General features: G+C 38.9%; 2 protein-coding genes across 7 annotated transcripts; both read left to right on the top strand.

Annotated features, from left to right (window-relative positions):
- Window positions 1-11718, top strand: LOC140146194 (selenoprotein Pb-like). Its single transcript, XM_072167976.1, has 5 exons — window positions 1-140; window positions 8676-8890; window positions 9625-9828; window positions 10619-10832; window positions 11566-11718. Exons 2-5 carry the CDS (start codon window positions 8679-8681, stop codon window positions 11716-11718), a joined length of 783 nt encoding a protein of 260 aa, XP_072024077.1. The 5' UTR covers window positions 1-140; window positions 8676-8678.
- A 357-nt stretch (window positions 11719-12075) lies between these two features.
- Window positions 12076-15012, top strand: LOC140146193 (uncharacterized). 6 transcript variants are annotated; one of them, XM_072167973.1, is made up of 3 exons: window positions 12076-12187; window positions 12248-12277; window positions 12308-15012. In XM_072167973.1, exons 1-3 carry the CDS (start codon window positions 12076-12078, stop codon window positions 13072-13074), a joined length of 909 nt encoding a protein of 302 aa, XP_072024074.1. In that variant the 3' UTR covers window positions 13075-15012. The 6 variants fall into 6 exon arrangements, with proteins under 6 accessions (XP_072024074.1, XP_072024073.1, XP_072024076.1 ...); XM_072167972.1 differs by having other exon boundaries at window positions 12076-12217; XM_072167975.1 differs by lacking the exon at window positions 12248-12277.
- The last annotated feature ends 1233 nt before the right edge of the window (window positions 15013-16245 follow it).

Here is a 16245-nt window from a genome sequence, read left to right as displayed (position 1 = left end):
GTCTCCGTGAACTTTAGTTTGATTTTGAAATTGAACTGCGTCACCACTGCACGGTATACGTGCAGTTTTATTCCTGGGAGTGACAATTTAAGCGCTGTATAACACTGAAGTGAACTAAAACTCGGACCGGCCGAAAAGTGGTAAGCTTTTATCTTCTTTTTGTTTTTCAAAGATGCTATTTCGATATGAACATTTATTTGCAGTTTCTATGATTTTTAAGTAGATGAGGTTACAAAATGTTTAAAATTATTTCAGTTTTGGCCTACGTAGTGAAAGAGCACATTAAACCCATATTATAACATTTTTGTAAAAATAGATTAGTATTTATTTTCCATAAAATATTAGCCTTTACTGTAAGATATGTCCCTTTTAATTTTGAGCCGAACAAGTGAGGTAAAGCTTAGAAAATTGGAATTTACTATAGGCCTACTAGCAATCTGCAGTTACTGTCCGTTTTCCTATACACAATACACAGTGCTCTCACCATTGACGCGTGACCTCTACAAATAGTGTATGTTAGAAGTATAGGATATTGCCTAGTTAACGTCACTGTGTGAAAAATAACCGGCCAATATTTAATGTATTCTCTGAAATTCTAGAAAATATTGTTTTGTAACATGTCCTAAATTTTTAGGTGTTTGGAAATATTCGCACTTTGGTGTTTTAGTGTAGGTAATAGGACATTGCCTAGTTAACGTCATGTGTGAAAAATAACCGGCAAATATTTAAAGTATTCTCTGAAATTCTAGAAAATATAGTTTTGTAACATGTCCTAAATTTTTAGCTAATTTAGGTGTTTGGAAATATTCGCACTTTTGTGTTTTAGGAAGGATATGTAAACGACAGATAACACCAAAAATATGAAGAAATTATTTCCAAACCGTGTTAAATCAACAACCATTATGTTTCTCATTTTCAAGAATGCTGGTTAACAATAAGCAGACTATTGTCTCATTTCGTGAACAAAGGCTCACATAGTATTGTTACCTTTAGTTTGCTTTATAATCGGTTACCCAACTGAAACTATAATACCAGCTCATTGCGATACCGCACAGGTAAAACAGAAACATGTGTAGTGTGGATTTAACCAGAGAAGATCTTATTTAATCAGTTGAGCTGTTTTCAATGAGTGTTATCTTGGTTCAATAGCTTTTAATGGGGTTTAAGTCCTGCAAAGGTCGTGGTGAATTCTATAGACATGACTGCATCATGGCGCCCATGCATGTTACTCCCGCGGTTGTAATACGGTACGATCCTCTGAGTGTGTGTGTATGTGTATCCGGCACGCCGTGTACGTACTGTGCATACATGTTCGACTATTAAAGGGGTGGTGCAATAATTATGTGTACCCCACCCCTAAGGGGTGGTGCAATAATTATGTGTACCCCCGGGGTGGGGTGGTGAATTCTCAAAATGGTCTGCCAAAATCGCTTGCTCCCCCCTTTTGACGTGCCAAAAACCTTTGCCCCCCCTTTTGATGTGCCAAAAAATCTTTGCTCCCCCCCCCCTTACCAATGCAAGATTTGGGGGAACCTGAATTTACAACCTTAAACTGTCTTACCATATAATGCGAGCGCAGCGAGCAGGAAATTTTGCATATTTTAACGTGTTCCTAACGTTTTCCTACACCTTTTTAGGGCATAATATAGAAACGGTGCCCAAAATATCTGTGCCAAAAATCGCTTGCCCCCCTTTTGACTTGCCAAAAATCGCTTGACCCCCCTTTCGACCTGCCAAAAATGCTTGCCCCCCCTTTTGGCCTGCCAAAAATCTTTGCCCCCCCTATAATTCACCACCCCGGGGTACACATAATTATTGCACCACCCTAATATTTCCATCGTAATAATAAAACGCCGGTTCCATCGTTTTATTCAAAACGAGCAGGAGCACCTCAAGGAAATGACTATCAACATTGAGGAAATGATGCCGCTAGGGGGAAAGGGGGATAGGAATAAAAATAAAAATAGAAACACTCCCCTCCAAATTTGGAAAAGTATACAAAAAAGTCCAAAAATATCAAATTGGGTTTTTTACGCTTTTTTGGACAAAAAAGGTCCAAATTTTGGGAAGAAAGTCCACTTTTCACAAAATTGCCCCCCTCCCCTTGGAAAAAAAAAGTCCACTTTTTCAAAATCAGCACCCCCCAAATGAAATCCTGCGTACGGGCCGTGACTCCCCGCTCCTCCTCTCCTTGATCGCTACTCCGGGTTGTCATCATGTCATGGCCACTCTGTATTTTCAGTATAGCTTTCAGTGCTGCTGATTTTTTCCAGGCCTTTTTATGCCAAGTTTTGTAGGAACGGGTCACATTTAGCGTACTCGGTGAATAGGCCTAAACACATTATTATCAACAGGTCTTCGAACTTCTAGCTGACCTTTAAATAATGGAATAAGCCTACATTTTGCATGGCAACCAGGGTTCCATCTAATTCATTGTGTGGGTCGCATGACATTATAGTGTGTTCAATAGTAGGAATTTTTCGAACGTTGAAGTTTGTTTAATAGGGGCGCACCATTTTCACTACCGGGGGGGCTGGAAATTGATGAGGTCGGGTAAAGGGGTTTTTTTAATGTCCCCGGGGTTTGTCTCAAAAGAATAATCATTGATAATAGTTTATAAAAATCGCAATCGTCATTTTGGGCATTGCTTTCTATCAAAAGTTTTTCATTGATGTCATGAAAATAAAATAAATATATATGGCCCAGATACTTTTAAAGGCATAAACACTTCATTTGAATCAGCCAAAATGTCGTATGTTTGTAGGGAAACAGAAGCTAACAGAGCAATGTTGAATTAATTTTTTTGCATTAGGCCCTACCCCCCCAATGTAGAGCTAGCTGTACAAGAGATCAAGAGTAGGCCTATTGTAAGTTTTCTTTTACCTCATTACAAATGAGCATAAAACCTTCCTGACAGTTGTTACTACTAGTATTTCATAATTTTTGACAAATGAAAAAATAAATCAAGACAGAAATCGTATGTAGGCCCTATATACATTGAATACCGGTAGGCTATTCCTGGTGACAGGGCCAAACTTGACCGTCACTTATGACCGTCAAATTCAAGAATGAGCTGTTTGTTTGATATGCTGAGGAAGTAAAACAGGAAACTATTAAAGACACGATAGATAATCATGCAAAACAGAGAAAAATATAAGGTGACCACTTTGTTAGAGCCTAGAATAATCAAGCGGCGTATATCCCGGGCCACACACACACAATCAACCCCCAATGTTGAGGTCTGTATGTGGGTTTCTGACCACAAAAATATTTGGCCACTTCAATTTTTGCGCGCTTCTTGCGAATTTATTCCACTTTTACACCATACCAGTTTAGCTTCAATATGCCAGAATTTTTGTACCATGAACTTATTCTGTCACCAAAATGTGCTGGCTACATTCACTAATCACTATACTTCAAGAAAATTTTCCAAAACTCATCCCCACCCCTCGATATTTTTTCGATATTTTTCTGCCAGTATGTGAGACAAGTCTCTTTTTTGTGGTGGGGTAGATACGATAATCATTAGTAACCATGGTAACGTAGATTTCTTGAAGTATAGTTGCACCTTTTGGCAACAGAATAAGTTGATGGTAAAAAGCGCGAGAAGCGCGGGTAAAAGTTTGGCATATCGAAGTCAAACTGGTGAAAGATAGTATAAAAGCGCGCAAAAAATGACACAATTTTTAGGCTAAAATTGCCAAATATGAGTTTAATTTAGTCAGAAACCCACTAACAGTCGCCAACATTGGGGGGTGGGTGATTGTTTGGGCCATCCCCCCTATCAAAATATTGGGGGCGGGGGATTTATCAACCCACCCTGGATCTACGCCTGTGATAATCATGCTCAAATCACAAATTGTTCAACCCAATAAAGACCTTCATTTGCTCTGTATGATGTTTGACCAGGTTGACACAGCAAATATGCATAACAGAGTTTATCATGTTTAGTGCGATTGTATTCAGAAATCACGATTAGAATTATTGCTTTCATATCAGATAAGGTCTATTTTTGGGGACTTTGTTACCGCACAATCAGTGGCCTGTCTGTCTGGACTTTTCAGGGGGGGGGGGCAAAGAAAATATTGTCCAGTGAACATTTAAAGGCCAAGAGAAAAAAATGTTTGTTTGCCCTCCAGTGGGATTTTTTTATGACTCACTACTGTATAGGAATGGTTATGTGGAAAAATACATCAATACTTCACTTTAGAGTCAGATATCAATACGCAAGATACACCATAGAAATTGATTCAATTAGAATGACTGCATATTTACAGGCATAAGCGTCAATCCCGGGGGACGTGCCCCCCACACACACACACCTTTCGGCAAAATTACCCATTTTTTGTTCTTTTCGGTCATTGTTTATTGGAAACATTGATGCATGAATGGATAGTTATAAATATTATAATGAGTTTACAGTGATTTTCTTCTTAAGAAAAATGTTGTTGGCCAAATTTAGCTTTGAAATGAAATTTAGACACAGAAAAAGTAATAAAAACCCATTAAAATAATGAACTAAAAAAAATTGCAATTAATTTGACGCAATTTTATATCCAACTCCAGGTTTTTACCGAATATGTATTTAAGAAATAGTAGGTCTACTAGGAATCTGCCCCCCCTGTTAGGCACGCCACTGATCATTAAACGAGCCCCAACTTGTATCGATCATTTAAACAAGAAAGGTCTTTAAAACTGACAGTGCGTATTCCATAGTATTTAGTGGCTCAATATTTAGGGATAAGTTTTGGAGCGCGCCACTGGTAGACATGGTAAAACATACCCAAAATCTGCTTGTCCCCTCCTAAATATTAGTGCACTGAGATCGGACCCAATGCAATACCGTAAACGTTCGCCTAATGGCGCTTTTGGATTCTTAGAAATGTGAGAGCGCCATCCTTGTAAAATCTCAACAGCATTAATGATACGTGTATGTTAAATTGAGCAACCTGGACATAATGCCTCAGAAAAAATATCGTGACATGACCCAATACTTTAGGTCACTAGGTTAGTTGCTAGAGCAGCAGATGTTTTGGGGTTTCTTCAGGTATTCTTTCTCAAAGTGCCATTTGACTTAATTTGTAAATCGATTCATACGTTATACCTAACTCATTTTGGTAAATCTTTTTATAACATTGTAATTTCTTCATTTTTTTTTAAATATTCTTCAGTTGAAAATTACACCCTGCTATTGTCTGACCCATTAGCTCAGTCGGTAGAGGGTGCGCCTTGAATGGTGAATGGTACTTGTTCGAATCTTGATTTCTGCTCCCACTTTTATGTGAAGAAGGGTCAAGAAATGTTTTTGGATTTTGTCCCCATTTTACGAATGAATATTGTGAATTGTTTTTAATTTAATTTTAATTTTCTTATTTTTTTTAGATAAATAGGCACTGCGAACAAACGGCAACAAAAACCGCTGACAAAATTTGCTCCACCTGCTACCTATCAATGCGTGATATATTCCACTACATTTAACAGTTTTGAAAAATAGAACGGCCTCAATGTTTCAAATTGTGTAACTACATTACTTTATTCATTTATGCATTATAAATGATCAGCTATTTTTTTTTTTTTTTAAGGATCGAACCCAAGTAGATCAGACCATTTATCATATAACTATTAGACCACGAAGTAGTTACGTAACTCCGTGATGGTATCGGAACCAAGCACTGTTTGTATGGCGATCATTACGATCACGCTATTTTGGTATGCCTTTTTCTGTACTGATTGTTTCGATCGTGGTTCATTACTTAAGCGCGTGATCCCGTTGACATAGTAACATTACGTAACTTCGATACCGGGCTTCGATACTGAATAGTTGTTGGGGTATTGTGTGCCTTCCAAAGCGCCTTATAACATGTTCTCATTGTGTTATGGAATCCTAGCCAGTATTCAATGATAGCTATAGAGGCCTTGCGTTTATCGATTGGCTCCAAACAAAGGATTTGAACCGGTTTCTTCCCCGTAATCATGGCGCAGTGCAGTCCATTCAATCAAATGTTGTCATCAACCTATTTGATCGTAGTGCATTTTGTTATGTGTGTAAGACAAACTGTCGCGGTAGATGCAATCATGCTTTTGTTGAATGCATTTGAGTAGTCCGCCATATTTACGGGATGATACGTCATATGCACAGCCTCTATTCAGTTGGTCGTTGTATGATTTTGTTCGTTCACTCATTCAAATTTTATTTATATCATTTGAAGACTGAGCCTATTATGATACATCCTCCGTGGAACAGTTTCAAACAAATATAGCTAGGGATTATTGGGGCAGAGGTCATCTTTTGAATCCTCTTAGAGGGCTATCATTTTTTTCGGAAGGGGGTCCCAAATTCAAAAGTCTGCGTCAATAAAATTGCGCACACCCCCCCATTTCGGCAACAAAAATTTTATGATCCCAAACCCCAAAATTGTATTGAAATCAGTCTTTTTGAATAAAATAACACACTTTCTGTGCTCATCGTGTGACTCCCTACATTTTGGTCATAAAACATTTTATGACCCCATCCTATTATTCTTTCCAAGACTTTTTGACCCCCGTATATTTGGGACCCCCCCTTTCGAATAAAATGATATACCTCTTATGACCACTGATGCATAGGCAAGGACACTCGCGCGAATTGAAAGACTTGTCGCACACGACAGTTCGTCTCACACACATAACAAATGCTTATACAATCAAATAGGTTCATTACAACATTTGATTAAAATGAAAGGATAAAAACAAAGCATAAAAAAGACACATACAAGATAAAATAATAAAATTATATAAACAATGTTAAAGATAAAATAGAGAATAAAATTTCCTCAAATCAGAAAAAAAACATTGACAGACATCATAATCAGTGTCAGAAATTACTGCATGAGATTCGAACCATCAATCTTCTCCACACGTTCTCTTAATCCTCGCACTATAGTCTAATGCTCTGCTCACTGGGCCACAGCGTATCAGGTGAATGATTATCGCATTATCATGAACAAGTTTGTTCGATCTTGTTCATAATTGTATGTGTCGATAGGTTTCACCCTTTAACTACACGTACCCTTAATGATCAGTGATAATAGTCGGCTTTTACAGGGATGGCGCTCTCTCATTTCCATGCACTCCATAGCGCCATTACACCTTTGTTTCCAATGGACATTTTATAGTGAAATGTCATTGTACAAGGAATACATAAAAAAAAATTCCACATAGCCCCTGAATGAAAAGTATTTAATTATCTTTGTAATCACTCAAAAAGCATTTGGTGTGAATTTTACATCTGGACTAGAGGCTATTAAATTTTTATGTACCTTTTTATTTTACATGTAAAGCCTATGGGGGTGACGGTTAGAAATGAACGGCAATATTGAAAAACCCTCATTTTGGGCCATTTTAGACACTAAAATGCCCATAAAAAAAGAATAGCCTCTAGTTCGGATGTAAAATTCACACACAATGCTACCTGAGTGAGTACAAACATAATTAAATACATTTCATTCGGGGGCTATATCAAAAACAAAAAATGTCCTATACCCTAATGGTTATGGAACAAAGGTGATTAGGCGAACGTTTACGGTATACTGAGTTAAATAAGTAGTAACTGGACAATGACCTAGTGTTTACCCACACCACATTTCGCCATAATATATTCTAGAAACGCTTGCTGTTAGAATAAGAAAAATTTTAATTGTAATTATTGCACAGGTCACGGCGACCCTGTGACCTTTCCGGAAAAAGCCGAGTGGCAGGTTTTTCAAATAAATATTTTCTGTGTAAAAACTGTACCATCAGATAGGTAATGGATAATATGAATATTAACTGTACATCTATCACAACAATTTTTGATAACAACTTGCGTCACAATTGATCTAGTATAGAAGGTAGAGAATTTATTTCAATCTTATATACGCCTTTTTTTTTTGGAATTAAGTGAAAATTAATTCTGTAAAAACTGCATTTTTTAATGTAATTTTCACATTAGACCCGACAAAAGATTACCGTTTTGTTGTTATGATAATCTAATCTTTTGATTTTGTAAATAAAATTAGGGTCTAATGTGGATTTAGGATGCAAACTGGAACAATCCAATGCCTTGTCAAAATCATTTGCTTCAAAATGGAGTTCGGATGCACTTCGTAATACAACTTCCGCCACTGCGGGAAACCACATGCACAGCAGAGCACATGGCCGATATCAAAATCGATTTTATGTATTGTGTATATGTAGGCCTATTCATAGGACCCTCGTATTAATTGTCTCTATGCGCTTGAGAATTCAACAATATAAATAATGGTAGCTTTATTATAATACACATTAATGTTTTAAGCAGATAAAATTCCAAAATATGATGCAGTAATGAAGTTGCGATTTATTAATATTATAGGTATAAATTTTCACGATGATACTATCAAGTTCTTCGTGGTCGAGCGGTCTAAGGCTCTGGACGTATGGTATACGTGATACTAGCCAAAGCGGTGAGCCGTGAGTTCGAACCCCGCCTCTGCCAAACTTTAAAAAAATTAAAATTTTACTTTTTAAAAATTTCATATTGGGGAAATGTGACTGGGAGAATTTATGTATGGCGTGGAGTGGTGTGGTGTTTACCAGGCCTATGATATAAATAGGCCTATATGTATATTGTAGGCCTATTCTTTTCTTACTACAACATATTATTTCACTCTTTTCAGACCATGGGTCACGTCGGCGTCGGGTTAGCGGTCTTTTTGTGCCTTTTATCCATGGCACGCGGGCAGGACGATCCTTTCAATTCGCCTCTCCGATGTACAGAGTCCCCTCGTTGGGACATTAATGGACGAAACCCGGTAACAGATGGGAAGGGAAATATAACGTTGGTGGCGCTACTAAAAGCTAGCTGAGGGTTCTGCGTAACGCAGGCGGGAAAGTAAGTACAAAGGCACTGCAATTTCTTTCATCCACACAACAAAAGATCAAAGTACATGTACTATACACTTGATCCGTGAACTTTTTTAAAGACAAATTCTTGTTGAAGTTGCACATATCTCCTTACAATGCACGGCTCAATGTTGCATTTTCAGCTCAAGTTCTCCTTTTAGGTTTACATTATTTTGGCTCATATTAATGCTCTGCTTGCTAGAAATAGACTTCAACGTACAAATGTTTTGAGACATTTTCTCAAAATATCACAGCCGTACCAATATACTATAGGCTTGTTTGTACTCATTTTGATACATTTTTCATGCTGATTCCAAATATGGTCATGAAAATATATAATTGTGAAATTTTGTTGAATTAAGAGAGTTAAACAAAATAAATATCAATGGTATTGCAATGTAAAAAGTACCACAAATATCCCCATAACGCAGGCTTTAACACTTTTAAAGACCGTTATTAAACTACAGACACAATGGACTTTAATAAAACGATAACCTTGATAAACCTTGATAAAAGCTCTTTCGGTAACAACTGGTCTTTCCTGTAGGCCTATATCCTAAAGTTATTGTAAAAAACATCAAGGCCGCAAGCCCGGCAGGTCTGAGGCCGGAAACTCCCATCATAGTGAGGACTTACAACTGGAGTTCTAATATATTGCTGTACTTATCATGCTTATAAGCCCTTATAAACTATAATACATGTCTTATATTTTACCCGTAACAGACTAAACCTCCTGCGAAACCAACTGCAAGATGAAGGCATCTTTGACATCAATTTTGTCATCATCAATGCAGGTGATGCCTATTCTAAGCTCCTCTTACACCGCCTCAATGACCAGGTTGACTTCCCTGTACTTCAAGAGCCAACCTCGGGAGAAATATGGAACGCACTATATGGCGCCAAAGACGACATGCTTATATACGACAGGTAGGCCCCCTATGTTGGTGGTATCAAATTACATAAAAATATTTGTTCATTTCGGCTGTCTGAAAACTTTTCAGATAGATAAATAACAGTGACAATCAAACTGTATCTTGTTTTCCGTATTCTGACACGGCACTTCGATTTTGAAATCAAAAACCCCATACCGTAAAACCTCGTCTACAAGCATATATAGTGTTTTTGATGAAAGCTAAGTTCATACGAAACTAGCGTATAAATATGCCAATACAAAATATTGGTCTTACAATAATACTTGTTCGTATATGCTTGGATCTGTCATTTATTTGCTCAAACTCCATAATGGCACCGGGATTAATTTAGGTTTCATCAGAAGCACTCTATATGCTTGTAGACGAGGTTTTACGGTATTGTGTTATCAAACTCATAAACCTATACACGCTCTTGTCAAAAGACTCATTCTCCTTGGAACCGTCATCCAAAGGAAGACCTTTTATTTTCCAACTTGGACAGTGGCGGTGCCACGGGGGACATGGGTGGAAATGTCCCCCAGTCAGAACTCTTGCCCCTCTGTTTCCCCCACACCCAGTAAAAAAACCCAAATTACGAAAATTTCCACTGTTTGCGGCAATTTTGCACAAAATTGGTTGGTTTTGCCCCCCCCCCATTCACTTCCACCCCGAACCCCCCCCCAAGCATTACGAAATTAACCCATTGTCAAGATTGAGGGATCAGCTTTATTCCATAAGCTGTATAACACTAAACTAACTTGCATCATGTACATGAAGATAAATGCCGTACTCTTTTTCACCTTCAGATGTGGACAGGTCACCTTTCACATTCGTTTGCCATATAGCGACCTCAGGCGAACCTACGTAGATACCTTACTACGAGCTGTATACAATGGGGTAGCTAATTGTAACAACTGTCCTCGCACGGAACCAACTGAAGAAGTACTGGGAACCACCGAGTTGATGATCACTGATTACGTCACAGCAGTAACACCTTTGAATGACGTCATGGTAACTGAGGTAAATATAAGTACACAGTAAAAATTTTAACCCAATTTCGGATCAACTAAAGGGTTCCAAAAATACCCCCCCCCCTAAAATTACAAATAATTTCTTCGCATAACTTGACATAGGGCCTATATTTTGTTGATTTGAAAAACTTAAAAAACCTGTGAAACAAATTTCTGCATGTCTAGCCTCTCAAAGTTCTCCCTTCTCAAAACCATTTTTCTTTGGTCAAAGTTAATCATATTTTCCAAAAATGATGCTTTCAGAAAAACTTTTCAACATCCTATACAATTGTAAAATTACTAAGCCTTACAACCGTACACTCAAATTATCAATGAGTGACCATGGTGACAGAGCCCAGAGAAGAATTATATCCAGTGGCGTAGCTAGGGGTTGCGGTGCCCAGGGCTAAGAATACATAATGGCGCCCGATACATAATGGCTGAGATAATGGTGCCCCCAATATTATTAGTGAAAACAAATTTGCACAAATTGGGTCTACCACCAATTAAAAAGTTGAATAACGGTCTTAGATTGATCTTTCAAATGACATTATGCTGAAATGCGCGCGAAGCGCGGGAAAATGTTGACTTTCATCGCTTGGGGGAACGCAGAATCGATGCTGAATTGGTCAATTCGGCGCCCCCTTAGGTGGCGCCCAGGGTACGTGCCCCATGCCCCCCCCCCTCGTTGCTATAGCACGCAGGGCACTAATTTGATTTTTAATTTGATTTTATATTTCCAGAAGGAAGATGAAGTTCCCGATGAAGGCGAAGATACCATCGCAGTCCAGGACCCGCTCCAGCCTGATGAAGGACAGTCATCCATCGATCGAGATTCCCCTATAGTTGCCAAGCATTCCGGTCACCACTCACGTCGCCACAAACGCAGACATTGATCACATCATAGTAAAATATATGTAAACGACTGTATGAATTAGGTCTCAAAGATTCTTGATGCTGACCAAAATCCTGACAGGACGCTCTTGAGCTTCAAAGTAAAGACGAGACTCAAAATCTTGTTTGATCTTGACCAGGTGCAACATGATCTTGACAAGACGCGTCTGGCACCCCCTGATCTTGACAGCAAGATAATGAGATAAACAATATCTCGTGATCTTGCCAGGAAGATCTTGACGCCAGATGACCCTGACAACAGCAGCAGCAGCAACCCCAGCAGATGCCCACACCTTCTCTTGTTGCCAGCATCGAGCATGATATCAACGGTCTTAACCCTGTATATGAAGTAGCTGCAGATGATGAAGCGAAGAGTAAGATTTGATCATGACCACAAGCTTCAGGAACCATCTGATCATGACCGGAAGCTTCAGGAACCAGTTGATCATGACCAGAAGCTTCTGGATCCACCTGATCGTGACCAGAAGCTTCTGGATCCACCTGATCGTGACCAGAAGCTTCTGGATCCACCTGATCGTGACCAGAAGCTTCGGGATCCACCTGATCGTGACCAGAAGCTTCTGGATCCACCTGATCGTGACAACACAGTTTGGGTACCCAGTGATCTTGACAGCAGGCTTCAGGCAGCGAATGATCATGACCTCATGCTTCAAATATTCCGTGATCGTGACAAGGATCCATTGTTGTTGACAATCAAGGTACCTCAGAACCAACGTATTCTGTTGAAGACCAGCTCTGATCATGACAGGGAGAATCTAGTCAATTGCAGCAGGTCCCAAGCACTTCTTGATCTTGACATCAAATGCCAGGAACACCCTGACAGGAACCATCCAAGACATCGTGACAACAATCTCCAGGGACATCCTGATCCTGACAACAAGCTCCAGGGACATCCTGATCTTGACAGCAAACTGCAGCTTCAGGTTCCCAGTGATCTTGACAACAGGCCCCAGGGACTTCTTGATCTTGACATCAAGCTCCAGGTACCACATGATCTTGACAACAGGCTCCAGGGACTTCCTGATCTTGACAGGATACAACATCCACCAGCTGATCTTGTCAACAGCTGCCCATTTCACAAGAATCCATATCAGGTGCAGCATGACCGTGACACAGCCTATCAAGCATGCCTTCTCTTTCTGAAGACAAAGCAACAACAACATCAGGTGCAGATGAAGCAGTTGCAGCAAAGGGACTCTGATCCTGACAAGGAAGCGGTTTGTGATCCTGACAAATGTCCATGGGATGTCAATGATCTTGACCTCATCAAGGAACCAGTTGATCTTGACAGGACATTGGTGGTAGAACATCGTGACCATGACAACAAGGGATCATGACATCCTGTTCTTGACAAAATGTGGATAAAGCGTCTGAGACACCCTGATCATGACCTTTGACATCATGACCATGACAGAATCTGGGTGACCCGGAAGCACTGCAAACCGGGACAGCATGACCGTGACAACAGACAACGTCTGTCCCTCAGATATCTGCGTTCTGGACCATTGTCAATGCCGTCAGCACTGCTGTGTCCGCCATTTACTCGCTGTTTTAAACTGTTAGAACCCGGCTCATAAGAAATCTATGAAACTACGAGTAGTGTCGATTTATTCAGTAATCAAATCTGATTGATTTAATATGTTTTTAAAATCACTTCAGAAGTTTACAAGATATGCATGTATTACTCACTTTGGACAGTCCATATTTTAATTTAGTTCACATGGTTACTGTTTTTTTGCCTCTTTTTGTTTATTTTATTTTATTTTTTTCCCTACATAGCAAGCTTTTATATTGTAATACATGCAGACGATTGCTGTGACTCGAATTACTCAAGTAAAACAATCACAGCGTTAGGTTGGGACATTTCACCCGACTTACCCGGGTAAAAAATAAAGAAAATAATTAAATATCCAAAGCTAACGCTAAATACGGCACCTCCGCCTAATGACGAATTCACTACCCGTCCTTCTGAGGTGATTTAAAATCACTGCTGAACTGAACACAATCCAGTATCGATAACTCAAAAATCATGGAAAATCAACCAGTCATCCTGACTCTCATCCTACGTAACCTTTTGACCTCTGACCTATGATGACACTCGGAGAAACTCGGGAGAGATCTGAGTGTTTGATAAACCAATATCAGAGTCCTCAAAACGTAGCGCAGCTTGATGACAGTCATGTGGCTTTGTACATTTTGTAAATAGGCCTAGGCTTAAATAACATTAAGCTACACAAACCTTATTTCATTATTTTCCCGATCTGGTCAAAATGCTCTGAAAGTCTTATTGTTATTCATTTTTATTTGTTCTGTTGTTTTATTACTCGTTAAACTTCAGTCCTTTTTACGGTGTACCATGCGGTCCAATATTTTCCCAGAAAAAAATATTTTTCCCAGAAAAAATATTTATCTTTCGTCGAAGTAAAACAAATGCCGTTGTGGTTACATACAAAAGCAAGTGAATTGACATGAACTTAGCCTACATTTTTAAGATCGGAAAGGTACAAACAACTGGTATTTTTAAGTCAAAGTTTCTGGCCAAAATTTAGAATCTTCACTTACCATTCAGCATAATAAGTGCTACCATAAAACACAAATTCCACGTACATAGGAAATGTATAGTGTCATTATTTTTATCATGATGTCATGTAATACAGTGATTTTGGTATACATGCTTATAAGCTTTTCAGCTTGTCTTGAGCATTTTGCTCGAGTCTGGTCCCCCATCAGCACCTAAGTGTGTGTCCGCCAGGACCGCCTTATTTAAAGAAACAAGCCTAGAGTATGCTTATCAAGACATTTAGGCGTATATATACTCCGGAACTATATCCAGTAGGTTACTCACGCCACTACAACCATGAAAACTTTCACAAAATAATATCTTCTTGAAAATAATGAAATCAAGTTTAACACTTTGTAATGTTTATAATATTGTGATGTAATTAGTCGATGAGAATAATGAAAAATAGACTACATTAAGCCATCAGCAAAACCATACCTTAAGGCTTGCTGTGTTTTGAAATGCATTTTTATTGTGTATATTTTACATAATACATGACGATTTTTATTTATACATATGTATAAGACCAGCCTGACAATTGTTTTAATATTTGCCTCCTGTATTAATGACCGGTTCCTGTAAAGTCACCTCGTGGTGAGTCGGGTTTCTGTGATGTATGGCGGGACTCTGAGATTAATGCAGTTGTATCGCGGGTATTCATATGTGTAATGATAATTCCTGAATAAATATTTGAATTGAAGCAAAATGTGTGAAACCTTTGTTTTGTTTTGTTTGTTTCAATTTGTTTGTTTTTGGTTTTGTTGTTGTTGTTATTGTTATTCTGGACTATATGTACAATGTGAGGACAGTAACACATTTCTATGGTGTTAAGCTAGGTCACTGGGCTTTCTTGCCCTGCGGGGCCCTTCTATATTGGAACTCACTTGGAGTGTTTAGTCGTCGCATGGATTGGGCCCCCAGTATCAACAAAAAACATCAAAGCCGCAGGGCCGGCATGCCCGAGGCCGGAGACTCCCATACGACGACTACACTCAAAAGTTTCAATATAGAAGGGTTCCGCAGGGCAAGAAAGACCAGTGACCTGGACACCATAGAATATAATGTTCTACTTTTTAAAACTTTACTTTACCCCATAATTTCCATATTCTTCAAACCCTGTCCTCTATTTAGAGGCTTATTTATAGTTTCAGCTTCTTGGATGTATACATATTTCGCGGTTAGTGGTTCTTTGTTGCCCTGCGGGGCAATATAGTTGGATATCCAAATTTAGCGGTAAGTAGTTCTTTTTTTACACCCCATAGCATTGAGGTCAACCAAGGTCAAATGTCATCTAAGTGCTAAATTTAAACTTCGCCCGATTGCGCTTAAACTTGGATGGAATCCTTCATATGAGGAGAGCACGAAAAAAATGAAATCAAGATCATCCGAGGTCAAAGGTCATCTAGGGGCTGACATGTCCTAAGTCAAAAGGGTCATCAGGGGTCAAACAGTAGGCCTATCACTATCATGCTACTGGTGCTGTCACAGCTGCAGGTGCACTCACCACGGGTACAAACTGGTAATGTACCGTTGGAAATATTTTTTTTGCCGACGGAAGTTATAAAATGTTGACCCAAATTCTTTTTGGACCAGTGCGCTCGAAAATCTAAAAAGTGGGCACAGAGCAAAATTTTATTTTCCAAATAATTTTAAAAGCCCGTTTATACAAGAATTACAAGCGCCATCATGATGGCGCTTGTAACACACGCTCTAATTCAGGCTTAATTCACGAAGTTAAGGATCTCGAGATCCTAACTTCCTGACTTGGCTACATAATGTTTATGTACACAAATTTTCTTGCAGATTAATTCGTTTAACAAAGATATCGTGAAAGGCCTATACATTAACAGTACCAGAACGAAATTACAACACACTGTCAGGCCTTCACATAGGCCCTAATCATGCGTAACTCGCTAACGCAAAATCGGAATCAACTGAAATTTTGGGA

Source organism: Amphiura filiformis, chromosome 2 (genome assembly GCF_039555335.1).
Source record: "Amphiura filiformis chromosome 2, Afil_fr2py, whole genome shotgun sequence".
NCBI classification, from domain to species: Eukaryota; Metazoa; Echinodermata; class Ophiuroidea; order Amphilepidida; family Amphiuridae; genus Amphiura; species Amphiura filiformis.
This window is presented reverse-complemented; position numbering and strand designations above follow the sequence as displayed.